The sequence below is a fragment of the Rhagoletis pomonella genome, unplaced genomic scaffold (genome assembly GCF_013731165.1).
Source record: "Rhagoletis pomonella isolate Grant_MI unplaced genomic scaffold, Rhpom_1.0 Rhpom_scaffold_00007, whole genome shotgun sequence".
NCBI classification, from domain to species: Eukaryota; Metazoa; Arthropoda; class Insecta; order Diptera; family Tephritidae; genus Rhagoletis; species Rhagoletis pomonella.
In genome coordinates this window covers 35161851-35189732 of record NW_023458561.1, presented here as the reverse complement: position 1 = coordinate 35189732, position 27882 = coordinate 35161851, and the positions used below count along the sequence as shown (strand labels likewise).

Sequence of the window (27882 nt, the reverse complement as noted above, 5' to 3'; positions counted from 1 at the left end):
CACAAAAAAGTTCATTTTCCTTATTGTGCGTCCTTAACTGACTAAATTGTGGCCCCTTCGGAATTTACCTTCGTAACTAAAAACCGTTACCATTACTACCGTTACCGCTGCAACATCTCGAATTGGCACTGCTATTGCATTTAAATTCACCTACACTATTGTACCGAGTTGCCTTTCTCCTTTGGGATCCGGATTTTTTTTATCATCTCCACTATAGTTACTATTACCATTATCATTGATATTTCCTTGTTTTAGACTTAAAAGCGAAAATTTATATTTGTATTATTTATTACTCGTATTAAAAATGCATAAATTTGGGGCGAATATTGCTCCAAAATGTTGTTGTATGTATTCCATTTGCTCTTACAATTTGAGTTCAAGTTTGCATAGTGCCCTCGAAATGACCTAAGTACTTCCGAAAGTTAAGGGCGGGTGCCTTCCTATCAATGCGTTTCTTGAACTTAAGGCAATGAATATAGAAAAAACTAGATGAGCTCATTCCGACTGCGAAGTAACGAGTGTTTAAGAATGTTAGACAGAATCGATGACTAAGACTTAAAAAATACATATAAAAATGATCAAAAAATATTTTCAAAGGCTGGGTAGAAGCATAGTCAGGTGTGTTTGCAACGATGCAACGAGGAGTGGTCCCACATGTTGTTTGCCGTCCCACTTGCTCATTGAAAGCAAATATCTAGCTGGACTTTCTGAGATTGAGATCAACATGAGTTTTGCCTCCCCGCAGCTTTTCGGTGTATCGATGTTACATGATCTTAGAGGTGTAAATACCTAGAGGGGCTTCTATGAAGTTTAAAATCTAAGGTTACACTTAAGTCTGTTTAGGCGCGACTACTAGCTCCAAGCGCCTAAATGCATGCTATAAACTGCTGCGTGTTGCAAAAATTTCCTTTATCAAATTTATGATATTTTTGCATATGCACTTCTCAACTGTCACGTAATACAACTTTCTGAAGTTATAATTTGATTGCACTTCAAACAGAGGCTCGGCCTAGTCTGATGTATCCTACGGACAATTCTTCCGCAGCTTTTTGCGGCCTCTGGATGGCTTACAACAGAAGTGGTAACAGATGGCCACAGTGCCTACCCATTACTTTTTGGTCAAATTTTTTTTATTTTTTTTTGTTATAAATACATGCAAACATACTGGTCTCCCCTCTCACTGAGTTCATCATAGTCAGTAGCCTTAAAGCTTGTTCTATTTCTTTGCAGTTCTGTGTTTTTCTTGGAATCTTTTCTGTAAACTTTTTTTATATAGTTAATGCTATGAAAACCATGCATACTAAATCTCAATGTCTAACCTTTTTAACTATTCTTATCGGGAAACACCATCGTTTTCAATTTCTATTAATACTCAGCTTCGTCTTTTAATTTTCAAAAAGAAATTTACACGCAACAAACAAACAAACGGAAAGCGTCACGAAACAGCACCCGAGAAGCGCACGAATTTTACTTTTTTCTAAAATAAACAATTTCACTAATTTTCTTATTATTAATTTTCTCCATCTCAGCAAATTGTAGCAACACGCGTTAAAATGATGAAAAAAAACTTTAGATAAATAAAGTAAAAGCGAGGACAGACAACTACGCATGAAATCGCCACGTCTAGAAAACTACTAACCAAAAAAAAAAAACAAAACAACCAAATACTAAACAAAGCACCTAATAGACTGTTTGATTTAAAAACTTGCCAATGACCAGACGTGTTTACACCTAAATTAAGCGCAATTAGCGATTTTATAAACGCCCATGCGCACTGAAAGTATTTCGAGCGGACGCAACTGCACCGCATCCGCATACGCCACTGCCACAGCATCCGCTGTGTGTGCAACGGCAGCAACAGCTGGCGCAACAAATATGGCAACCATGCCAGTCGTCTGGTGTACAGATCCAAATTCAGAGAATAAACAGCCCACAGCTTTCGCGCTTCACGGCATTCAATTGCAGGGTAATGTGACTGAGAAACAGGTATTGGCGTTGCGCGAGTTGGTGAATGCCGCCGCCGAGGGTAGACTCATATTGCCGGCTGATGGCACTTTTGTGCTGCTCGACAGCGGCATCAGCATCGAAAGTTCGATAGTGAAAAGCAATGGTGACAGCGTCGATGCGGATGGCAACAAAGAGAATGCAGCGCATAATGTGGTAGCTAATGTGACAAATGCCAGCGGCTTAGATGAGAAGCAGACTAAAAACACCTATATACTTATGCCTGTGGCAACAACAAAGCAGCGCGCATCACAACAACAACAACAACAGCCATCAGAAAGCGCGGAGCTACAAGAGAAGTTGAAGATGGAAAAAGTGCAGCAAGTAGAAGTGGCAGAGCAATTTGGCGACGAAGAATTCGAGCCAAAATACTCGACATTCACGCCGCCTAGCTCCAGTTATGGCGACGAAGTGCTCTACGAATTTCTCTGCTGCGCCAAATGTATGAATGAAACCTACGCGTCCCGGTGTCCAGCATCTGCGGCGTTCTCTGCGTGTGCGCGAAAACGCTACAGCAGCTGTCAGTATGCTACGGATGCGCTTGCACCCAAAGGTAATGAAAGTAGGCGCGCTTTAGCTGCAGAACGACTACAACGATTACTCAGAACTTCCGGTCGCACTAGCGCCCTCGTCGATTGGGGCGCAATGTCGGCGGCGTCGAACGCAAGAGCAAATGGAATGCCCACGCCATTAGATGATCCTGTATACAGTATTGCTAATAAGTACACGCGCCGGTATCAGCGCAAGCATGGTCTTAACCCTGCCTCAGCATTAGGCGCACGTAATCGACAAAATCGACGCAAATTACCTATGCAAAGCGTAAAAATCTTTCATAATCGTTGCACTGCAATCACAAATGGCAGCAGCAGTGGTGGTGGTGGTGGTGGTGTTGGCGGTGGTAATGGAGGCAGTAGTGTAAGCAATAGTCGGAGCAATAAAATTGGCTGCATTCCATTGTCGGTGATATCGACGCTACCTACTTATGCGAAGCTGAATAAAAAACAAACCGACAAAAAAGCGCCATCGCAGTCGAACAGTCGTGATTTGGAAGTAGAGGAGCATAGTGCAGGAATGACACTGCCGTCAAAGAGAAATAACAAAAGCGCAAAGGTGTCATGTCCACATGAAGCCAGCACTGCGGTAGCGGGCGATGATAAACAAACCAACTGTGATACACTAATGGAAGAGGTAGCCGCTGCTGAAGTAGTAAGAGATCTAATTAGTTTCGATGATGATGATGATAACGCCGAGCTAAAGACGACTAGCAATGCCGGCGTTGGGTGGCAAAACCTTGCTTGTGCTACGAAGACCTTCGATTTGCTGTGTGCGCCCAACAAAGAGTTGACGCCGTCGTCCGTCATAGCCAGCGAATGCGATCACGATCGCGAGCACGAAGTCGACACCAACGACTGCAACCTTCCACTATCAACAGATGAGCTTTGCATGCAAATTAGCAACGAATCAGCCAAATTAGCGGAGACCGCGACAACGGCAAACGCCGACGACGTTGGCACAGCTGGTGTGGCCGCACAGGCGCACAGCAACAGTTCAAGTAGAAAAACGAGTTTCGATTCAACTTGCACCATCAGTTCAATGGATTCTGGTTTCATTGAGATGCAGAATAAATTGGAGAGTTCACTACAGAGTGCGGCCGGTGCTATATTGCACGCCGCAGCTGCTGGTACGTGTGCCTCCGCTGCGAATGCGCGGCCCTCATTAGCGCAAATTTTTGATGGTGTCTGCAGTGCGACGGGTACCGAAAATTCCCATACACCAGAGTGTGGTACTGCAAAACATGTAGCTGCGAGCAACGGCGAATCTTGCGACGCGCCGGAGAAAATCGCGCGCCTCTACTATAAGGAATGTCTTACACAGTCGCGCAACCGGCGCAAATCGTACGAAGAATTCAAGGCGATGTTTGCCGCAGCGGCACAAATGGAAGGCGCAAGCAATGCGGTGGCAACGGCGGCGGCGGCGGCGGAAATATTGGCGCGTCGCAAAGCGCTGCAGGTACGTAGCGGCGGCAGCTGTGAAAAGGAAATACAATATGGCACGTCAATGGCAACGCCAACAACAACTGCAATGTGCGCAGCTACGCCGATGGCAACAATGTCGAATGCATTAGAATCGATATCAGAAACGGCTGTAACCGCTGCGGAGGGAGGTGGTGTTGGCATGCCAGTTGCCGCGTCTACACTTGCCAATCACAATAACGCCGCTGCGATCAATGAGTGGAACACATTTGCTGTTGTGAATAGCGACACGAAACCGGATTGTGTAAACAAGTTTGCGGTGGGCACAGCTGAAACGAATACTGCTGACGTGTCCGCCTCACTGACACCACCATCGGCGACAAGCGCGGTGGCGACGGCATTACAACAACGGTCAACCACAGAAATTTTGCGTAAGAATTCCGATTTTCTATCGCAAATACTCGACCAGAAATTGCTCGCTGCCAAAGAGAAAGAAAAAGCGCACATACGCCGCAAATCTTACGAGGAGTTCAAGCGTTTGGTGCGCGAATGTGAAGCGATGGATGTGGCGGAAAAGTGCAGTGATGCAACAGAAAGTGCAACCACTGGCTCACCGACCCCATTTAAACGTCAAAATTCGCGGCATCGCAAGAGTTACGCATCATTTTTGTTAATGCGACGCAACTCGCTGAAAGAACAACAAAAACCTACGAACACTGGAAGCTCTAACGCCGTCGTCTCACCACTGGCAGAGTGCAATGATGCTGCCGCAACAGCTGACTTGCAGCTACAAAGCAACAACGGAGCCATTGTGCCATCAGCGACAGCGCCATGCATCAATAAAGCTGTCGTCGGCGGCAGCGTTGGCAGTAATTATAGACGCAACTTTAAAATCTACGATAAGCTTGTTTATGGCACCATTTATGACATCATACAACGCAAGAATGACATTTACAATCTTACTTACCATAAATATGACAAATATATGACATACGGCACCATTTATGAGATTTTGCACCGCAAGACATCGCAAGCATCGTCCACCGCGTCGTCAGTCACAAGTGCGGGCGATTTCTTTCAGCGCAAAAGTCTATCGGCTATTTTAGAAAAAGATGGCTTGGCTGTACGTGAAAGGAAAGCTAGTACTTCCAAAAGCGAAAAGGACAAAGAAGACAAAGAATGCAGAGAAAAGAACAAGTCATTAATGCCAACAATGATTTACGATATTATACAAAAGCAGCAACAGCGGCAAACGCAAGCTCAAACGATGGATGCTCACGTTGCCACAGGGAGCACCGCTAGCGAACCAAATGCGGTCACCTTGACCACAAATACTCCTTCCTTGTCGGCGCATTTGGGCAGCGGTCGCAAATATGGTACGATTTATGACATTTTACAAATGGAGAAATCGGATGCCAGCACGACTACAGCTGCTACAACCACGTCGCGCCCAGAATCCAAGAATCGTTTTATTGTCAGCAAAATCGATGAAGCTGCTGTCATGCAGGCATCAGGTGTCAGCGGCGGCGGTGGCGGTGGCGACAACAGAGTGCACCAACACATAGAAACTGCAGTTCACAGTGCGGAGCACACAACATCCGCAGATAAGTTGCAAGGCGAAGATGTCGCCGCCCATTGTGATTCGCAAAAGTCTGCTAAGCCGTCAAAGCCAAACAAAATGAGAAGACTGTCTAATATGTTGTCTTATAGCAAGCAACATACCAAGTCTGAGAAGTCATCAAGCAGCGAGCGCATCGATGAACAACCGGAACCTGCTGAATCGCGAAAAGTTGATGACGCGTCCGCTTCAAAGAAGCCAGCACAACACAAACGCCGCATTGGCCTGTCTCAACTGTTGCCGCTGGACAGCGAAGAGTTGTACGCGCGCATTATAGCACAAAATCGCGCCACCACCTCAACCATCGCAGGCAAGTTGACAAACGGCGCTGGTGCACCCATCATGAAATCCAGTTCACTAGACGGCATCTCCGCGGCAGCTGCCGCTTTGGTCTCACCGCCTGACACACCTTCGCCGCCCTCACCGCGACGCAGCCTTAAGCAACATAATTGCCTGCATCTTCTTAACGCACCGGCCGCACAGCAGCGCACCACACTCGTCAAGAAACTATCGCTAGATAGCTTCGAAGCGAGTACGTCACGCAAAGATCGCTCGCCGTTGCGTCGTTGGTCCAATCAGATGCCTGTCAAATGCAAATGTATGTCAGTCAGTGATTCGCGTGAAGGTTCACCGATTTCGTTGGCGAGTAGCAACGAAGATTTGTGTACATGCGCGGCTGCTGTCATTGAAGCGCGCGCCGAACAACAACGCCAACAAGAACGCGCGCAACAGCATTTCAGTCGGCTGCTTCATCATCAGCCACTGCAGCATAGAAATACGTGCCCGAATTTCTTGATTTTTAAAGCGAATACAACAGCAACAGAGGCATCAGCCGCTACACTATTGCCATCGTCATTGTCGTTTTCTTCGTCTTCGTCTTGTGTCGGTAATGCCGATTGTGCTTGCGCGTCACTGGATAATTTCAAAAACTTCAGACTGAATGCACCGTCTAATGCCAAAGCGAACGCGAATAATAGCAACAAAGTTGTAGCGTCCGCAGCAGTACCGTCAACGAAGGGCGGCGGCGGTAGCTCAGCGCCGCTGTTGCTGGCCAAGAAAGCCAAGTCTCGCCGCTTGTCGGAGTTTACGCGCGGTGAATTTCTAAACGAAAAACCGTAAGTTTTGTGCAGACATGTTTAAAATTTGATTGTATTTAATTTACAGCAGTCACTTAAAACTAATTTGTTCTCACTCTCCGATTAATTTTGCAAGTATGTATTAAATTGGTAAAATAACCAAATTTTCTAAAAATAAGTTAGATGAGGTTTTGCAGTTTGCCCAAGGCCTAGAAGGGGCGGCACACTAATGTAAGCCATCAAAAGTGATTCGGCTATGTCACGAGAAGTACTGCTGAGCCCATTAGAAAAGCAACGATGCATTGCTAGAACTTTGTTCTCTAGGCTAATGTCAGCTTCATGGACGCTCTGTGGCTGCTGAGGAAGGGCAAATTGAGATCTCTAGGCATCTGGCTTGCCAAAGCTAAGCTCCCTTTAGGTATTTGCAAATCCTCGCCAAGATCGAGAGCTGCTACTACATTCATTTGTGAGCCTCAAAAGCTCCGCTGACCGCGTCCGGTCTCTATCCTGAGTTGATATAAGGTCCATCTGTCCTAGAGTAACCCATCAATAATCGAATGCGCTGACATGCCCTTACTCAGTGACACCACATCGGGGATCGATATTCTAGCACAATTCAACCGTCATGTAGTACAGAAATGCTCGAAAATATAAGCCTTACTAAAAAATATTCGACGGCCGCTTTGATCCGGATCAATTCGTTTATTCGCAATAACATCGGGGATTAACTGCAGTTGATCCAGATGAGGTCCCAGAGTTAATACTCAAAATTAATGCGGGGCTAGTATTGCATGTTCTTTGTATTCTACGTTCTCCGGGTTTTGGGCAGTACGATCTAAAATAATAATATGGTGACTAAATTACCAATAACGAGGTAGAGGTCCTGACTAGTTTTGCATATATGTACTCTATATGCCATGCTATCTGAGCAAACAAGTAAGCAAACAAAGAAAACGAGTTTGGTGACCGTGGTAGCTGCCCAATCAACAATAATATCGCCTGTCAGAGTACAACTTTGATTATATCAACTGCGCCATTAATCCGGATTAACGTTGCCGTCTGTCTATGCTATAACGCACTTTATACTATACATTATGGCCTTAACTATGGACCGTAGTAAGAAAATATTATTATTGTAAATGGTTCGATTCAATAGTAATGTTAGATAGTATCCAACTCTATGGCTCTATCCCCACCGGTCCACTGTTAAATAGCGGGCCTGCTTGCACACGGGTTGGCTTGAAGACAGTCCCCATTCGGTAATTGTTTCAAAGAATTTACAAAAATGATGTACATATACACAACCAATTAACAGCTAAAAATTTACGGAAAAACGATTTTCATGAATGAATTTGCAGACATCGGATAAACAAGAAAATCAAACAAAAAGTGCCGACCGAAAGTCTCCAAATAAGTCAACAATGTTATTAAGTTGAATATTCACATCGCCTTCATTTATTGCATATTTCATCAATGAGCATTCGAGGCAAAAATTAGCATAAAAATATTTGTACATAATACTAAAATAATGCACACGCTGGCACACAAAAGTACACATCATTGTGAAAAACCTGTGCCAAATAGTCATTGTATTCTATGAATGGAATGCCAAGCGTCATTTTTGCATTCGATTTCCAATAACAATGTATCTATGTATCTTCATTAACATGGAAATCGCCAGACAGATGAATGATAATAAATTCGCAATTTTCGTAAATTTATACATATGTAAATGCACATACAGTCGCGTCAAAAATATGCCTATTTTTTTTTAAATAAAAATATAGTTCGCACAACAGAAAAAATCGCAAGAATCGATAATTTCATACAGAACTCGGAGGGAAAATGCAAGAAACTCCAAGAAATTTTCAATTTTTCAGTTCGATTTCTTACAAAAACTTTGAGTAAGCAGTTTTTTAGCCCATTAAATTTTAGTATAATGAAATGCAAGTGTAAAGTCGATAAACATTACCGTTGATTTTAGAGAATTTTTTTTTTTTTGCCAAGGATGTTGGACAATTTCTGTTTTTTTACAAACTTAAAATTTTTCAAAGAAATCGAATATAAAATTTTAAAATTTCGATGAACATTTTTCACAATTTCCCGAGTTCTGTATAAAATTAAAAAAATTCATTCTTGTCGTTTTTGGCTGTTGAATGAACTTTATTTTTATAGAAAAGTAAGAAAAGTTTGACAGGAAAAATTCAAATAAATAAAATCGTCAAAATGTCAGGGTATGCATTTTTTTTACGCTGACTGTGTGCACAAAAATATGAGTGCGTTAGTCAGGCAACAATAATGATTGGCCGTTTTGTCGTGGACGACAAAAAAAACCCTTAATAATGAATTAAAATTCGATAAAAATTACTATGCAAGCAATGTAAAATACATACCGACATATATAAGTATGTATTTGTATTCGTACATTAATTCTCAATTCAAATGTAGCAAAAAACATGCAAACTTACATACATACATATATGTATACATATGTACATCTAATCATACATTGCTACGATTATGTAGGTGGGGTAGCGGCGTTTAATGCTTCTCTAAAATTAGGTCATGTTAATAAGTTTGTATTTCGGCCTATTAGCGTGCATTTTAAATGCTACTATTTATACTAAAAACGAGGGCATATTATTTGTAGTATGTACTCTAAAATCATTTTATGATAGTTATTTGAAAACAATATGAAGGTAGAAAAGTGAAAAATAAACATTATGCGGAAGGTTGCATGATTACGAGGGGAAATACCATGACAAGCGAGGGTTGGATTTTAAATTGCTATAAATTAAGTTACGGCTTTGCCTATTTATTTTTGTATGATTCAGCTTTTATGAACTTTAAAGAACGTATAAAATAAGACAGGTTCAAAAAAAAAATAAACTTTGGGAATTAGTTCCAATGATAATGATTATTTTAGTTAAAACTTTGTTATCAAAACACCTAAAAGTTTAATGGTTCGCTCTTTTTTTTGTTAATGGTAACTTTTACGAAAAAATGCCTACAAAAAATATTAAATTACGGTTTTCGTTAGACCAGCTTTTTTCTAGCAATAGGCATATTAGACTGTCCCGATAAACCTAAGTTGTTTTTGTTATTAACGCATAACCCTTCAGTTTATTGGTTTTGTCTTAAAAACTATCCAAATAAAATTGTATGCAATTCGGATCACGGCAACCCGTGTCGACTTGCAGTCAAAATCCTGTGAATATATATAAGGATATTAAAGGATAAAAATTACACAGGATATTTTTTAAAAAATTTCAACCCTGCCATCCTATTAAAACTTCAGAGTTGCAGATTTTTACTATAAATGCGTTTAGATATGGGAAACATTTCCCGTTTCCATAGTTTTCATGAATGATTTGGTAGCTTTAACTCAAGTTATTAACTAAACTGCATTCAATGCAGTGTTCAAATGATTGACGTCGATAAGGCAGATCAATATTTACTTTGAAGAAACTGCAGTGGTGAGAAACTGGCTACAAAAAGTAATTTTGGAATTGTAAATAGATATTGAATGCAGAATGGTTGGGCATACAATGGACTGATTGCCTGTGAACTGGTTTTGCATGAATGGGCCTCATGTAAGATATTTCTCGCTCAGAGCCAAGGCAGCTCATTTGGCATACACAGCCACAACTCTCCATTTTATTTGAGAACAACCCTAGTGAAATTTCCCGGCGAATAATTTTCTAGATTATTTTAACCTTCTAGCGACCTTGCAAATACCACTTTATTCAGACTTTCGCGAAAACGGGGTCAAAACGACCCTTTCGTGAGAGAGCTAATGGCTTAAAATGTTTTAAAAAATAATTCCTCATAAAATACAGAAGGATTTGGAGGTTTTATTAAATAGATATATCATTCTTAGTTGGAATCATTTCGCCCCAAAAATGATGTTGCACTGCGTAATTGGCCACGAATTTAATAAATCGGTCGAATAGTTCACAAGTCAATAGCCGGCATGCAAACATTAATTGATATTTTGTATACCTACATTCCTCACTATGTGTATATGTGCATTAGGGTTATCCAACATTTTTTCAAGCCTTTCTTTCGAAACATTAATTTTCCAGTGTATTTTTAGACCACCCTAATATACATATTTAGTATCTATATGTATATATGCATGTGAATTGTACAACAATCGGATTGATTACCAATTTCAAGAACGTAACCAAGTAGTTATTTATGTACGTACATAAATATACTTGCGGTGTGTAACTACCTGTAAATGTGTTTTTTTTTAATAAGCCTTGGCAACTGGCATGCCACCGATCAACGTGACAAAGATACGACAACAACTTACTGCAAATGCATACTACCATACAAACATTTCCTGCTGACATCCATCACATGGATTCATTGCCGATAAAGTTACCCAAAGTGTAGCCAATAAATTAAGGTTATACAACAAAATCAGGCAGCAAAACAAACAGCTCAAATTAAGTTTGATATAATTAAACAAAAAGCTAACTTTTCGCGCAAGGGCCAACACGTGAGACCAGGCAAAGCTTTAATTGAAAATCTGTAATATACACGATCAGCCGTTTACGAATTGTGGGTTGGAACACCTGGAATAACTGTGGGCAATGTATGTTTACGTCTGTGTACTTTTGTCTATATGAAATTGCTTTTATTTGCCATGAAAGCTCCACAAAAAAAAAAAAACTTCTAACAATGGCCAAACCTAGTTGATGACGAGCTGCCTCATCAGCGCCATCGCACAGTGGTTCAAAAATGGCATTTCGCGTTCACAATCCACTGGCGCTTTCATTTTTCACTCAGTTTGATTAATTTGATGATTTTTTTTTTAATGAAAGCTAATAAAATTTTTCAAGAGACCAGTTGAGTCCGATTTTTGAATTTTTGTTTGTTTGTATTCAATTTGTTAAAAAAAATTGATTTTCGTAAAATTTTTTTTATAACATTTCCATTTTTTTTAATTTTTTTTCGTTTTGGCAGAAGTCTACAATTGTTTTCAACTAGTTTCAAAATTGCTGCTCTTTCTACACTTTGCACTAAAAATTTAATACAGACAAACAAAAATTCTAAAATCGGACTTAACTCATCTTTTGTTAAATTTATTAGCTTTCATTAAAAAAACAAATCATCAAGTTGAGTGAAAAATGAAGGCTCCAGTGAATTGTGAACACAAAATGCCAATTTTGAACCATTGTGCATCGCCAGTGCTGGATAGCGCAATTTTTGCTTCTAACTATTCGGTGCAACAGTCATTTACATTAAATTTATCGGCGCTTTAGCGATGCCTTCATGTGGAACATCAAACAATTAGCGGGCGTTATTGTTCAAGTTTTTTTTTTGTTTTTGCTGGCTATTCCAATTGCATAGCGTTTAAAAATGGCAAAGGTTCTGTGTGCAGTGGTCAAAGTTTGCACTAAGCAAATAACATTTGTGCTATTGTATTGCACGTAAATTACGCTAGTTTTCTGTATATCATTGACCTTGGTTGTATTTGCACTTACTTTTTTGACGTTAGTTAGTTGGAGCGTGAACACGAACTCCTGCTTCGCATGCTTAGAAAGCGGTTGAGGTGACTAAAAATTTTCAACTTTTCACGATCAAATGACGAGACGCAAACTCTGGAGAGTGGAAATATCTATATACTACTGCTGCTTTTCCTCACCCGCTTCGCTGAGTGCAGTAATTTATTTCAATAAAACTCAACTTATTTGGTTCCCTTTATCCAACTTGAATTTGACTCTTTTAAACAACTGGCAACCTTCCTAGACTTTTCAAAAGCATTTTGATTGATACCCATATATAATAATTCATTTAACTTATTAAATAATTTAAATTTAATTTAATTTTTAAATAGGTGGGAACCCCTGTAAACCCCAAAATACTCTAAAAGTTCAAACTAAAGACTTGTTAACTTCGTTTGGCAACCATATTTTAACATTTCATTAGTTTAAATAGATTCGACTTTTCAACCAGATGGCGGCGCCGTTTTAAAATTTTTTTCAAACTACACACTTCTTAAAACTCTTTGGTCTGAGACCCATATTGTGATACATATTGCAATTACCTAATTCCCCTAATTTAACTTGAATTTGACTTTTTAAATATATGGCAAAACAGGTGGCAACCCTCTTCAAAATGCTTTCAATCTGCAACGTTATTTAACCTATTTCGTCTAATACCCATGTTTTGATACATATTTCAATTCGCTTATTCCCTTAATTCAAGTTCGATTTAATTTTGTAAGCAGGCGGCAACTCTCTTTGAACCTAGCTATTAACTTTCTCCTCGCCGAGGTATGCGTCTTTCTACAATCGGACCACGGCAACATAGATTCTGTCGATGTCAAACTTTAAACACCTGCTCTTTTATAAACATACATATTAGGTATTGCTCGCTCTAAGTAGCCACGGCTCAGTAATCCTGGACAGCTTTTGTCTAATGAACTGTCAAATTCTAGAGAACGTCAGGAAACACTTTTTTTTTGAAAAGTGACAGAAATTTTAGCTTCGGAGAAAATACCCAGTGCCCTGATAGTTTATTGTTGAGTGCCGGTCACTTTCCAGAGTTTGTCATGGCGGTATTAAGAAAACCAAAAAAAAAAAACTTGCTAGCAACAGTATTTGCCGTAAGCCTCGGACAGTGGGTTAGAATGTGTTCCAGACACTTTCGATTACCTCTACGTCTCGACAGCTTCGACAGAAGTTCTTTGTTGGAAATCACACATTCCAACAACTATCCAGTGTTAAGTGCGTTCGGAGAGAATAAAGGCGCTGGACCTATTCTTGTCGAGCCTGGGCGGGACTTCATGCTGCACCGCATGCTGATTCTCTGGTCATCTTTTGCTTGCTAATTCGAAAAAGTAGGTCCTTCTGTGTCACTCTTTTTATCCTTCACACAATCACCATAATAACCTGAATGTGCTGCTCATAATCAGGACACCAAAGTTAGAAGCGTAGATAGAAGCATAGTTTACAACGATATTGTATTCGCTGCTTATTTTAGAAAGATTGTCCAGAAAGTAATAAAAATTCTAGCCTTGCTAGTCTTAACTTAGTTTAGCCATTTTTTGGACTTAAGTCAAAAGTTAGCCTACTTTTTATTCAGCTTATTCTTGACTAAGTCCAAAGAGTGAAAGTTCCTGCGAGTATACACCACTTCTAGCCATCTGTTCTAGCTTCAAGGCACCGTTGTATGTGTATGGCAGTAGAGTTCGAGTAAATTTCCAAAACCGGATCTTCTTGCCATTCGTTCCACGAGGGGGTTCTGTGTGGTGAAGCCATTTGCAAGCGTGAGGTCAGTGTTACGTTGTAGTTAGTCTGGATACTTAAATTTAGGTGGACTGATGCACCACAACTTGCCCGTAATTTATCGTAAAGGTCCACTGGGAAGAGTTTAAGAACGATATCGCGGGCCTTGGTAGAGTGTGTCGCTCATTATGAGCAGCTAAGTCACCCCTAGTACATTTCCAAGTTTTTCGTTAATCGTACCTTTCTCTAAGGACTTCCACTAGACGGACGCGCCCTTAAAGGTGATAGCGCGCTTTACCGCTGTTTACAACGAGTTGCATAAATATAGCGCGCTCTTATAGTGAAGCTCGAAACAGTGCCAGTAGTTCACAGAAGAAGTTCAGTTTTAAATATATCAACGCCGAAGCGGCTTTCAGCTAACCGCCTGGCAAATATTTGAAAATGCTAATTTCAAAAATTAGAATTCCAAGAATTCGAATTTCAAATCTGCTTCTAGCATAACCGGCAATATATTTATATGTACATACATACATGTGCTTACCGATAAGACACATCTGCTCATATAACAAATAAAATTTAAAAAAATGCATAAATTAACATGTACTATGTACGTACAAATGCTTACATATGTATGTGTGTATGGGCATAAATGTAAACACTTACAAACAAAAATAATTAAAAACGATAAATTTTAAATTCCGAGCTGGTGGTGGGCAAGCGCAACCAGTTTTTTGCACATTCGGTGAAGCTTAAATGAAAGATGACGAACATACATACGGAGTACAAGCAGCATTGACACTTTGAACTCTCGGAGCTCAAATGAAAAGTAGCAACAAACATTATTGCAAAATAATAACACAAAAAAGTGTAATTTGCGTAAAAATAAATTAACAACAATTTGTAAGTGAGTGTGCCTTTTTACGAGTGCATATGTATGCATGTAGTATGTAAATGTAAGGGCTTTTATACAAATCCTTTGAATTGCCGTATGACACCATGCTGCATTAAAAAAAGTTTTTCGATAGAAAATGTGTAGTTGGAATAATAAAATCTACGTAGATTTATGTGTGTAATTGAAGGCCGCACAGTGAAAATGGTCGAAAAAATTCTAGCGCGAAAATTTCGTAACTGGGGTTGGTGAAACAGTTAAACTATCCATATGGCTCCCTTAACTTTAATAAAGGGATCTAGTAAATTTCTCATAAAAATATTAAATTATCTGATCAGGATTATGAATTTAAAGATATTTAAAGCAAAATGAAAAAAAAATTACACTACGCGCCGCTAGAGTTTTTTCCGATATTTACGCATGTGCTTAGATAAAAAAAAAAAAATACTTTTACTGGGGCACAAACAGTTATCACATTTGGTTTTAAAAGTTTTCTGTAATCTTTATGGACTTATTCATAAAAAATAAAGTATAAATTGATGTTATCATACGTTTTTCAATTTATAAACCTTTTTATAAATAAGGGTAAGATCATAGTGGAGCGGCGAGCAAAGCTTCGATTACAAACGTGTATGTGCGCTTTGCTCTTCACTATGCGCTCTCCCATTGAAACATATCCGTTTGAAATCGACGCTCCACTATGTTTTTAGCTTAAAGCTATTGGCCTTTAAGCTAAGTTTAAGTTTTCTGTAAATAGAAAATATTTATATTTAACTACTTTTAGGCGAAAAATGTATGTACATATTTTTAGTAGGAGATCCGACAAAGGCACGACCTTCACCCATCAATCTAATGGATGGCATCTACTTTGAATGAAATTTAACGTGTTAGCAAATATTTCGCGAGTGGGTTGGCTGAAGAAATCCTGGCCAGGATATTTTTAATTAAATTTTCAAAAATTATTATGTATTATTATTTTTTTTAATTTTGCACTCATTTGTTTAATAAACAAATTACATACATATATACCAATCGAAAGCATAAAGCCTATAGAATTTGTTAACCAAATGAGTGAAAATTAGTAATATTACCTACCTTTTCTTACCTGCCAACCCGATGGGTAGGCCAGGAAAAAAATCGACAACACAACGTTTTCACACTTAATAGGCTTAATACTTTTTATTGGTATATAATTTGTTCATTAAACAAATGAGTACAGAATTAAAAAAAATAATAATAATTTTTAAATAAATATTTTATTAAAAATATCCTGTCCTTAACACGTTAAGTTTTATACAGATTAAACATATTTCATCCATTAAACAGATGGGTGAAAGTCGTGCCTTTGTCGAATCTCCGATTATTATAAATTTGAATAATGAAATAAACTGTATACCTATCCAGAACGCAATATGTCATTGGTAAAAAGTTCTTCCTCAAAGCATAACATCTTCGCTGATGGCACCATTATTCATATAATTTCAAAGCAGTACTTAAAAAGGCATAGCCAAAAGACCCCCCATTAAAAATCACCCACTTTGTCGAACAGTGTAATTAGCAAAGATTCAAAATCATATAAATCAAAATCAAAAAAGTTTGATTGAGTCGAAAATATGGTTAAAAATAAAACATTTACTTTTTGTGGCTAATAAATATGTAAATAAATATGCATGTATGTTTGTACGTACATACAGATTTGCAAGTACGCAAACGTTACATATTCAAATACCGGATGCAAAATGTGCATTAGTGTGTCCCACTCGCCTTACAAAAAAAATCTGTCATATGAGTAATTCAAATAGATTTCCATAAAATTTAATATTTTATCACACCTTAAAATATTTTGTCTTAATTCAAAGCAAAAACCGACGGAGCATATACAGTGATCGAAATAATTGTAGCCGCGCCACATTTTGATAAGTTTTAATATGTTATTTTTTTTGTTATTTAATTTTGGTTATTTTTTCATAAAAATATAGTTCGTTCTTTAAAAAACCCATGTAAATCCAAGTTTCAGACTTTGTGCAGTATTAAAAAAAAAAAAAAAAAAATCGTAAAAATGTCTAGCTTTTTTAATTAGATTTCCTAGAAAGATTCTGAGTATGCAGTTTTGTAGCCCATTGAATTCTAGTACAATAAAGTGCAAGCTTCAAATGGCTAAAAATTACCGTTAATTTAATTTTTATTTATTTTTTTTTTTTGGCGAAGATGTTTCGCTTTTCTTCCATATAAAAATAAAATGTGTGCAAATATTCATTATATGTAAGCAAATGGGCCAAAAATAAAAATAAAAAAAAATCAACCGTAATTTTTAGCCATTGGAAACTTGTACTTTGTTCTACCACAGTTCAATGGGCTACGAAAGTGCATACTCAGAATCTTTCTAGAAAATCTCATTAAAAAAAACTTTTTACGAAAGTTTGTTGAATTTTACTTTTTTTTTTTAGAAAAAGAAAAGTACGCTTCGGTGATCCCAATTAGAGATAGGCACGGTACTAAATATTTAATCCCGAACCCGCACTTTTTTTTAGCGACTTGGAAGTTGCACTAAAATTTAATAGGCTGCAAAGCTGCATACCCGAAAATCGTCTACATATTCTGATCAAAAAGTTAGTTTGTATATAAACATAAGTTGCAGAAAATATCATTTGTAGTTTTATGCTAAATCTCTGACCATAGATGTATGTATGTGTCCCATGTAAGCCATTTATCAATTTATCTATAACAAATTTTTATGATTTTAAATGCCATTTTTCTCAGTAAAACCACCACCGCATAGCTTGAATTGAATTTTGTTAAAAATAGCTGCAATAATGATGCGTTCGTGTTCGTGTTGTGAAATGAAATGAAATGAAATACTCGTACCAAAACTGCTTTCAATTACTCTATACCAGCATAGCATTGTGCCACATACGCCCCGGTGCACTTAAGTGGCGCCAATATCCAAATCAAATGCCAATGGATACTAGGCCGTGGCATAAACCAAATAAGTCGGCCCGATTATGGCAGCTACGCCTAGTTTTTTGTTGCTGCTGGCTGATTGTTAATAAGCCACTTAGCAGCAAAAACAATTGCTGCAAAACAACAGAAAAGCAGTTGTAATTAACGAGAAAAGCAGATCGCTAGTAAACAAAAAAAAAACGTCACAGCAACAGTGGCAGTAGCAGGCAGCTACTTCAGCAACATGAAAAGCATCTGTTGTTGTTGCATGTCACACAGAAGCATGCATGCACTCATCCAACATCACTGCGCTAGCGCGCGACATATCCGCAGTACATAGTATCGCCGCAGAATCGGCTGCTGCAAATAGCGTCACTTTCCCATATTTTTTATTTATTTTTTTTTTGCATACACCTGTTTGTTTGTATGTATTACACTATGTATTCATGGATGTTTTGCGTCTCTTTTGTATTACACATGTTGGTTGGTTGGTATTTTGGCTACGCGCTTGTTTTATTGCGCTGCCTACCCCAGCAGTCGATCGCATTCACGCGCGTGTCATACGCGTCAATTCCGCCCCCATATTGGCGCTTGGTTGCCAGGTAGCTGATAATGCGCGCGCACACATTACGTGCGTATAATTAAATTTCTAAATTCGTTGTTAACAGATAAAACAAGCATGTTTTTGCTGCGCACTTGTTGACTACATACATGCATATGTATGTATATCTATGTGCATGCGTCGCAAATTTTTTTTTGCGTCTATGCAATTTTCTCGCATATTTTTGACGAGTATTTATTTATACATATTTTTTAAATACAAATTTGCCAAGCGATACAATTTAACTACTTTATTGGCGCCGAATAGCAATTACTTATGTTATTTGACGGTGATATACATACATTTATATATAAATGTGTCTCTGTACATACATAAGTGTTTATGTAATTATAAATTTGAGTTTATGCAAATGGCTTGCAGGAAATAAAGATACCTTGAAATTGAGCTAATACATATGTATATTTGAAGTAGTGTCTCGGTATGCGTAACTGCATAAATATAATAACACCAGAACACATAAAATTTGCAGTAAAAATATTAAAAAAAAATAAATTAAATAAAAAAATAAATCAAAAGTGTGACCTACAATATATTTGCGACTGTATGTTCCCAGCTGCAGCTTAAACGGTTGGTCATAATCGAACGAAATTATGGCACAGTAATCAGCCTCATTGCTTAAGTCGTTTATTAGACTAAATTGTACGACTCGACAATAAGTAGGTGACGCATATCGTCGAACCTATCCAGTGCTGCCAAATTTTTATTAATTCACTAGTCGAGCCGCACCTCCCACAGCCGTGATTTTTTTTAATCAGCTATAAATTAGTTTTAACCTATGGCTTTGAAAATTGTAGTCCTCATCTGAAATGAGTTGTGCCGTTGAAAAAAATAATAAAACCCCTATAGCGACTAGTGTTGAAGAGGCCTTGTTCGCATTAAATACTTTTACAAAAATTTACATGAAAAACAGTATTTTAAAACCTAAAACAAAACAAATCACAGTTTTTTGATTTTCCGCGTTACTGCACATATCGCTTAATTGCACCAAATAATTTGCAGTAGAGGTAAATTCAGCTAAAAGGAACACAGACTGTAATAGCAAACAATATTCAAAAAATTTTTTGTGGTCCTAATATTTTACAAATGACTGTATTTAATTTTTTTTAAGTTTGTTTCTGATTTTTAATTTTTTTTTATCATTTTTTTTTTCAAATTATATATTTTTAATTATTATTTATTAATTAATTTTTTTATTTGGTAAGGTTTTTTTGTAAATATTTATGTAATATATATAATTTTTTGAAATTTTTAGTTTCTTTTTTAATTTTCTTTATTTAGTTCAATCTTTTTTATTTTAGATATCTTTAAATTTTTTTCTAAATTTTTTAAATTTTCTTAATTTAGTACAATTGTTATGTAATCTAAGTTTGATTTATTTATTTCTTTTATTCAATTTAAATTTTTAATCTCTTCTTTTTTATTTTATTCCATTCTAGTCATATCTTTATTCCTTACGAAAAAAACCAAATATCACAAACTATTGTGAGTTGCTGACCAATGCAATACACAACAAAGCAACCTACGTGCCAAAATGCATTCAAGTTACCAAGCACTCTTTCACACCTGCTTACATACTACATCATATATAACTGTGCTATATAGAATCACACTCTGAGAACCGCAAATATTTCCACAGAATTTGTCACTAATCGCTGTTATGTGTGTGCAAATTCTATGGACTTTTGTGCATACATATTTCTACCTCTTGCAATTGAGAAGGTATACATATTTACATATGTATATCGGCTGTATGTATGTAACTCGGTTTGAAAACGAAGTTATAAATACCAATTAACTTATTTACTCATAAAAATATGTATCGGGCTCTAACCGCCAAGGAGGCCTAAGCGACACTTTTTGAAAATTGTATTTTTGATGATTTAGAAAAAAAAATTCGCTTAAGTCCTTTTGGCGGTTCGGGCTCGGTATGTTTGAAAAAAATTGTTTTATTATAAAAAAAAAAAATAAAAACAATTAAGCTAATCTAAATTTGTCTTATATTATGCATTAAAATGTAGAAGTACAGATATATAAACGTACCGCACTCAAGATGAGCCTAATGCATTACGTCTTCTTATTTTTGTTGATACTTTTTGCGGCTTTAAATTATTCGCATATTTTTACTCCGTTTGTTTTTTAAGCGAAAAAACAACTGATTTATTGCTGATAAAAAAAGTGTTGAATCATCTTTGTTGATTAAATTAATCCCTAAATAAGCTTGGCAAATAAGTGTAAATTTAAATAAACATTCATCAGTTTGATTAATGGTTTTAGCAAAAGCTTTCGTTGGGGCAGGTGCTTTTAGATATGCACACATGAACATTAGTAAATATGGATTAACGTTGAATATGTACATTAGGGTGGTTCAAAGCAAACAAAAAGTTGAAATTTGAATGCTCTCATCCCGTTTTTTTATTGTTTTTAAATTAAAAAATTTTAAGAGGTCGCTCAAAGCGATCAAAGTTTTCCTATAGAATTTTTGAAACTCCATATTTTTCGATCGGAAAACTTTGCTTTTCTTCAGGAGATTGCCAATACTTATACCCAATTGTTTATTTTAAAATCTTTAATACCAGCGATTTTACCTGGGCCCAGGGTTTAGTCTTTTCGGTATAGAACAACCCTATAGGGCGAGAGCATTAAAATTCCGACACATATTTTTCACTCGCATTTTGGACCACCTTAATGCACATATATACATATGCGGAGAATCTCGCTGCCGTTATTACGTTTAAAAAATTAAATCGGATTTTTTATGATAAAAACTTTGAACGCCCCTTGCGTATATGTGTGTAAACATACAAAGTACTAAAGCCTAAGGATGAGGAAGTTTTATTAGGAAAAAATAATATGTTATACCATACTAAAAATCCACAATAATTTCAATACTTTTTAATAAGTAATATTTGGAAAGCGATCTCTTCCATTCTTAGTTCAGATGAAACTTACTACTGTAAGTAAAATAACTTTTTTAAAGGCAAGTAAAAGGATCCATTAATGCAGGAAATTGTAAATCTTTTTATTGCTTTTCTAAGTACATAGTAAAAAATAAAAAATGCAACCGCACATCTATATCTATATACATACATATATATATTTATATGTATGTACTAGGGATGTTTCGAATGTCATATTTTTCACATGCTCGAATGCGAATTTTCGGAATGCGAATGTTAGAAATAACATTAAAAAAGCTATAATCCACTTAAGTAATCGTTTTTATTACTTAAAAATTTTGTAAATTATTAGAACATTGAACGAGTGCTTAACCTATGCAGTGTTTTAATTTAGAAGTCAAAGTTCAAAAGGGGCATATTATATTTAAAAAAAAAAAGAAGTAATTTTGCTGCATGTTCTCCCATGAGGCGATTTCTTAGGGGCTCGTATATAAGGCCGGTCGCACTAAAAAATTGCTCACTTGGAACGCTGGCGGGTGGAGCGTATTTGTCGTATTTTATTGAGCTTTAATTTTTTTTTAATGTCTCCAGATTATACATCAGAGCCTTCGCTTTTGCTGGAGGAATCTAAAATTATTTCTATGTTGCTTATAAGATTTTTAGCAGTACTTGTTGAAGGCCCATCAATTTGCTTGATATACTATTTAATCGTTTAGCCCCTGAAGCTAAAAGCCGGTTATTGTCCGCATCCTGGTTAGACAGACTTAGAGCCATTTCAACATTATTAGAGTGGCCACTCTGCCCATGTACATACTCGCATTCGCAAAACGTTTGTATCATTTGACGCGAATGCGAATGTGTAAAATGATGCAAATCCTTCGCATAACGAATCCGAATGCAAATATTTGCAACATCCGTGGTATGTATATCGAAGCTCTACGTGAATTGAGATTTTCAAGCTCACGCTAATTTACGCGACTAATTTTTAAAAACAACATCAATTATATTAAATAAACTCATTATTCTGGAAAAATATGTATAAGTTCCACACCAACATCTATAATTTCGTGTGTATTTTCCGTGAAAAAAGCAAAAAAATATTTAAAATAATTAACTACAGTAACACTTTACTAATAGTTTGTTACGAAATATTTTTATTATTATTTAATAAGCTGTAAATGAGTAATGACTATGAAGAATAGTCAGGGGATACATAAATCATTTATTATCAAATACGACTTAAAACACACATACATAGTTTGAATAACTTGACTGATCACTAAATATAAATAATTACGAAAAAAATACATAAACAAGATTTGATAATCAGTCAGATAATCAATATAAAATATTTACTTACAACATTTTATTACGGAAAAAAATTTGTGACAAAATCAATGAAAGTTTGCAAAAATCTTGGCACAATTTCTTAGCAATTTGAGAAAAGAAAATCTTTCCGGGGTGTAAAGCAGCTTTCAGTATCAACTAGCCTTCAGAATTAAACGTTTAATTAACCCATTTTCAAAGAAGGGGGAAGTTATAAATTAGGCGGAATATTTTTCTTTTATATATGTTACCGGATAATTTGGCGGCCGCTGTTGCCGAGAGGTGCGTTCTACAATTTCGAGGGACCTGGGTTCAATCATTGGTCAATGCAACATCGCAAAAAATATATAATAAAAGGCTTTTTCTTAACAGCGGTCGCTCTCGGTAGGAAATGGCAAACCTGCGAGTGTACTTCTGCTATGAAAAAGTTTCTCATAAAAATTATTTCCCGAAAAAATGCGCAGGATACCGTTCTGATTGAACAGTTTACATAAAATGTTTATGAAAATTTGTTCAATTTTGAATTTTTCTAAATTTTTGTGTAAGTTTTGTATAGTTTTGGTTAAAGCATGAACAAATTTTATGAAAAAAAATTAAAAAAAAAAAAAATTAAGTTTAAAAAAAAAAACATTTTGATTATTAAAAACAACTATAAGTAAAGGGTTGTTTAGGTCACTGCATGGCTCGTTTTCTTTGTCAGGGCTATGTTTATTGTTTTTTCGAATTGTGCTCTAACGTTAGGGATTAGAAAAAAACGACTAGTTATCTTATCATCCACTTATCGATATCTTATTTCAATCTTTGCTTGGAATTAATTAAGAAAACTACCAAATTAATTTCCATTCATAAGAAAGAAAATCGGAGAATATTTTTTCAAACTAATACTTGCTGCAAATGTTTTTATTCGTATGTGATTGTCGAAATTTAGTGGTGTTGGCTTGCTTCATTCTTTTTTATAGAGGAACACGGTTTCACATTGAAACATTCTGAAACTGTTTTGGCATGAAATCGAGAGATAGAATATCTGCATGAAAGAGGGACTATCGTATACATACAAATGTTATTTATTGCTAACAACCGCCTTGGTGTTGATTTAAATAACAAAAGATGTCCATAACATTTGACATGAGGCGATTATTATTGTCTATAAACATACTGTCTATAAACTAATACATATGTAGATATATTTACCCACATTACACTTTGCTGTGAATAACTTTAATTTTTTTATGTATTCTTTCTCTTTACAGGTAAGTGCCCATTTCAAAAATTCACTGTTTTGCCAAATGCCTAGCGTTCGTCAAGCGATAAGTATAATTTTTGTATGCATATTAATTTTAAGCCGCGCTTGAATAGCCTAACAAAATATTTATATATTTTTTGCATTTAGAGCAGGTTTTCATGGTGCTAAAGAAGCACCTTTTTTTTGATAATTTATGTGGGCTGCCCTGTGATTAAAAAAAAGATTGAATCGCGTTTGTTCTGTCGGCTTTTAGTTGAATGATTATTCTTTAGATACATATTTCACTAAACTGTCGACTTTGTTAAAGGTGTTAATTGCTTGAATTAATTTCTAGTAGCAACTTTGTAAGACTGCAATTGTCAACGGCCAATTTGTTAAGCCTCCTTAATTGCGTTGCCGAGTCAGTGGAAAAATATTATAATTTAGTTAATTGCTCGGTTAAATGCAGTTGCTTGTGCGCGAGATTATCTCGCATTTTTCTAAGAAAACGTGGATGCGCTCATGCTTGCATAGTAAAGTTTAATTTTATTTAAATTTTATTTTTTGCCTATTTAAAAGTATCACTGGTCAGCAGATATTGTGAGGTAAAACCCAATTATCAAACGAAGCGTTTTAATTGTGTATGAGTACATATTGGAGACAAAACACAGAGAGTATGATTTCACTAACATTCAATTTTTTAATCATTAATATTTATCATTTGACTCTGCAAAATCCTAAATGTGAGCTCAACATTACTGTTTATGAACCTTGGAGATATCGCGGATGCAGTTAGCGGCTTTCATGCTTATGGATTTCACAAAGTAGCTTTAAAACAAGCAATGGTTTCAGTGCGAGTTTCCAAAAAAAAAAAAATCGATAGTTAAATCGAGCGTTTAAATTAAAGTTTCTTGCATCTAACTTACATGGCCTAATTCACATCTAATTCGATTCAAGCTTTTAAGTTTTCACGCTCGAAACTGAGTATATATTTATTTTCACATCAGCTGCCGTAAACAAAAAAGACCGATCCAGAAAAGACACTACCGCCCTGCATGCCTGAAAGGCGACTTTAGTAGAAAAATGGAAAAAAAACTACATATAGTGCTTTGCCCACTCGGTGATATACAAGTAATTTTTCTCAAAACAGCTTTTCACCACAAGTGGTGAATGAGAGAGCTTGTTTTCTAATATCTTGCCAACTGTCTTTCATTTCTCCTACAAAATACTTTTTACTATCTTAGCCAGAATTGCCCTGTTGTTAGTCATCCTCATTGCATCCTAAATATTTATCTGCCGCTCTCCACTTACACTATATGTATGTAGAGACTCTCCATATGTTGCCAATATCCAATTCCACTTTAGCCCATTGGCCCCGTAAATTGACATTAACGTTTAACTGAAGTTAAAATTTGATTGAATGTGTGAGCACGTGCTCACGCGTAAGTGTTTACAAACTGTCACAAAAATTGGCGTGCCGACTCGCTGCAGTTACTTGATGTGTATGCATGTGACGCATGTGACGCATGTGCCCGTCACAAACAAGCTCCTATGCGTGCATCCACTCACATCTCTCTCTGCTTATCAGGCCCTAACTGTGACAAATGCTGCAGCGGCAGCTGTCATTTTATTTGAGTGACAGTTTGTAGACAAAAAAAAAGAACAAGCAAACCCTAATTTGGCAATGCGTGCATGGCAAGCGACTCACCTATTTAATGAGAAAAATCATACATACATACAAGCTTACCTTGTTACGCGTGGGTACGTGTGCTTTACATGTGTGCGAGGTGCATTGGAAACCAAAATCATGCAATGCTCCAGACTTTTGTTGAAAAAATTACAAGCAAATTTGTATGTACTTACATATGTGTTTATGTGAAAAAAAAAATAACGCTACATTCCAACAGTTGGCTTTGGATTTGAGTATCTGGCCTGTTTGGAATTATGTCAATAGCTGTAATGTACTGTTGTGCTGTCTGACGGCTCGTTGAATGGCTGACTGGTTGGCACAGTTGTTGTTGTTAGGACATGAGGTACATAGCTGAAATTTGGCATGCGAAACAGAAAAAAGGCACAAATTTATGGCTGCACTCCAATAAATAAATAGGCTACACAGCAAAAATTGGGATAAATTCCAAAAATAAGTAAGCATGTGGCATCATTGGCTCAATCATTGCTGACAGCTTACTAAATAAAGCCATGATTAATTCCTCAAATATGCGAAAACAAGAAAAAGTTCAAAGTCAAATGAAGAATATAGCACATTTTGAATATTTGCCAAGATTTTACTGAAATTCTGTGATTTTGATTCAAAACAATGGCTAACAATCATTAATTATAATCTTTATTATAATAAGTCTTAACAATAAGTGATGTTAATTCAAAGCACTTAAACGGTAAACAAATATTTGCCGATGAAATTAAAAAGATTTTCGCTTTAAAACTGCTATAGCAATTTAGATGCGAAATTGGTAAATATTTGCTTTGAAAGAGCATACCATTTTTACATACAAACATACTTACATAGAGGTGGACATGTTTATAGAAATATTTGCATACTAATATTTTCAATTCATTCAAATATATGTACATACATATCTATGTACATTAGGGTGCCACACAAAAAAAAAAAAAAGTTGCTGGTTTCCCATCGGAATTGTCAAATTTATTGCATACTAACAAATACCCGGCGTGCTTCACTGCACCTTAGAAGTATTTTTGTGTTGTTACTCTCTCCCAAAACTATTATGGCCTACTAATTCAATATTTACCCAATTTTATCAATTTAATTCCATTAAATTTTTAAAATAGGAGGCAACCCACTTAAAAAATATTTTCGACAGTAAACTTGCTAAACCTCTTTAGTTTTATGCCCATATTGTAAAATGCATTGTATCTATTAATTAAAGTGCATTAAAATTTTCAAACAGGTGGCAACCTTCAACAAAAATATTTACTGATGTATTTCTTTGGCAGCCATATTGCAATATTTACTTTGTCTTATCAATTTACTTAAACTGCAATTTTCAAACAGGTGGCAACTCTAGTTTTTTCTTTCTACATATTGTAAGTTGGACCTCTTGCGAAACATAGGAGAAAACTGCCTTATAGTCCATGCCTTAGTTTTTGAGTGATGCGCGAACAAGCATACAGGCGACAGACGACAAAAATTCTAAAAATTGTTGATTGGACTTCTGTTGCTCTAATAAAGAGACCACATATTAGTTTTTCTTTAATATCTGTAATGCACAGGTATCGGTCTGTTACAATTTTATTATAGATATGTACAGTTTAAGACTTCCACGAAAATATTTCGGAAAAATTTTAAAATTTACGTGAGATGCGCCGATTTGAAAGTGCCTCCAAAAATCTCATTATTTTGAAACATTTTTATGCAGAGTTTGAACTCTTTTCCATGTGACGTAATTTTTTGGGCAAATATTTTTATAAACTATTTGGTTTATAAAAAGAAACTCGATATTTGGATGTGTTTTCAAACCAGTTCAGCTCACCTAAATCTTTATCAGTCTTATGATAAGTTTCAGTTCAATAGTACCGATTTTTATTTTTATTTTTTTTGTTGTAGAGAGAGTGATGTACCCTAATGTACATGCACGCGCGGCATGTGGGTTTAATGCGCAAAATATGCACAGTGACAGCGAAAACGTCGCACAACAAAACAGCAGCGCCATCATTTAAGTAGATAACTTAAACAGCTTAATGGGACTGCTTAAGTGTCTGGTGTAAAATTAGTCATCATAGAAATAGTACGTTGACTAACTTAACATTGCTACCGCCTGACTAAGTGTAGTTGAAAGTATAAATCTGTTGACCACTTTTTGCCATTAGTTTCCGTTGCTGTTATACGAACACTTTTGCAAGATTTATGTACATCAGGAAGAGACAAGCAAATACAAAGCAATTGCTGTTTTTTTTCGACCACATATGTATGTATCACCAACAAGGAAACGCGTTCGGCAATTCTTTTTCATATTTGCTTATGCTTTCATTATAGTCGCTCTTATTTAAAAAGAACTTTTTACTAATAAATGATACAAGTTTTCCTTACCAATC

General features: G+C 36.4%; 1 protein-coding gene across 4 annotated transcripts in view; it reads left to right on the top strand.

Moving 5' to 3' along the window:
• Positions 1–27882, top strand: part of LOC118742690 — a 208132-nt gene that overhangs the window by 31666 nt on the left and 148584 nt on the right. For all 4 annotated transcript variants that reach the window (XM_036474948.1, XM_036474947.1, XM_036474951.1 and 1 more), the window contains exon 3: positions 1530–6710. In XM_036474948.1, coding sequence (XP_036330841.1) covers positions 1768–6710 — 4943 coding nt within the window. In that variant the 5' untranslated portion in view covers positions 1530–1767. The remainder of the gene's footprint in view (positions 1–1529; positions 6711–27882) is intronic.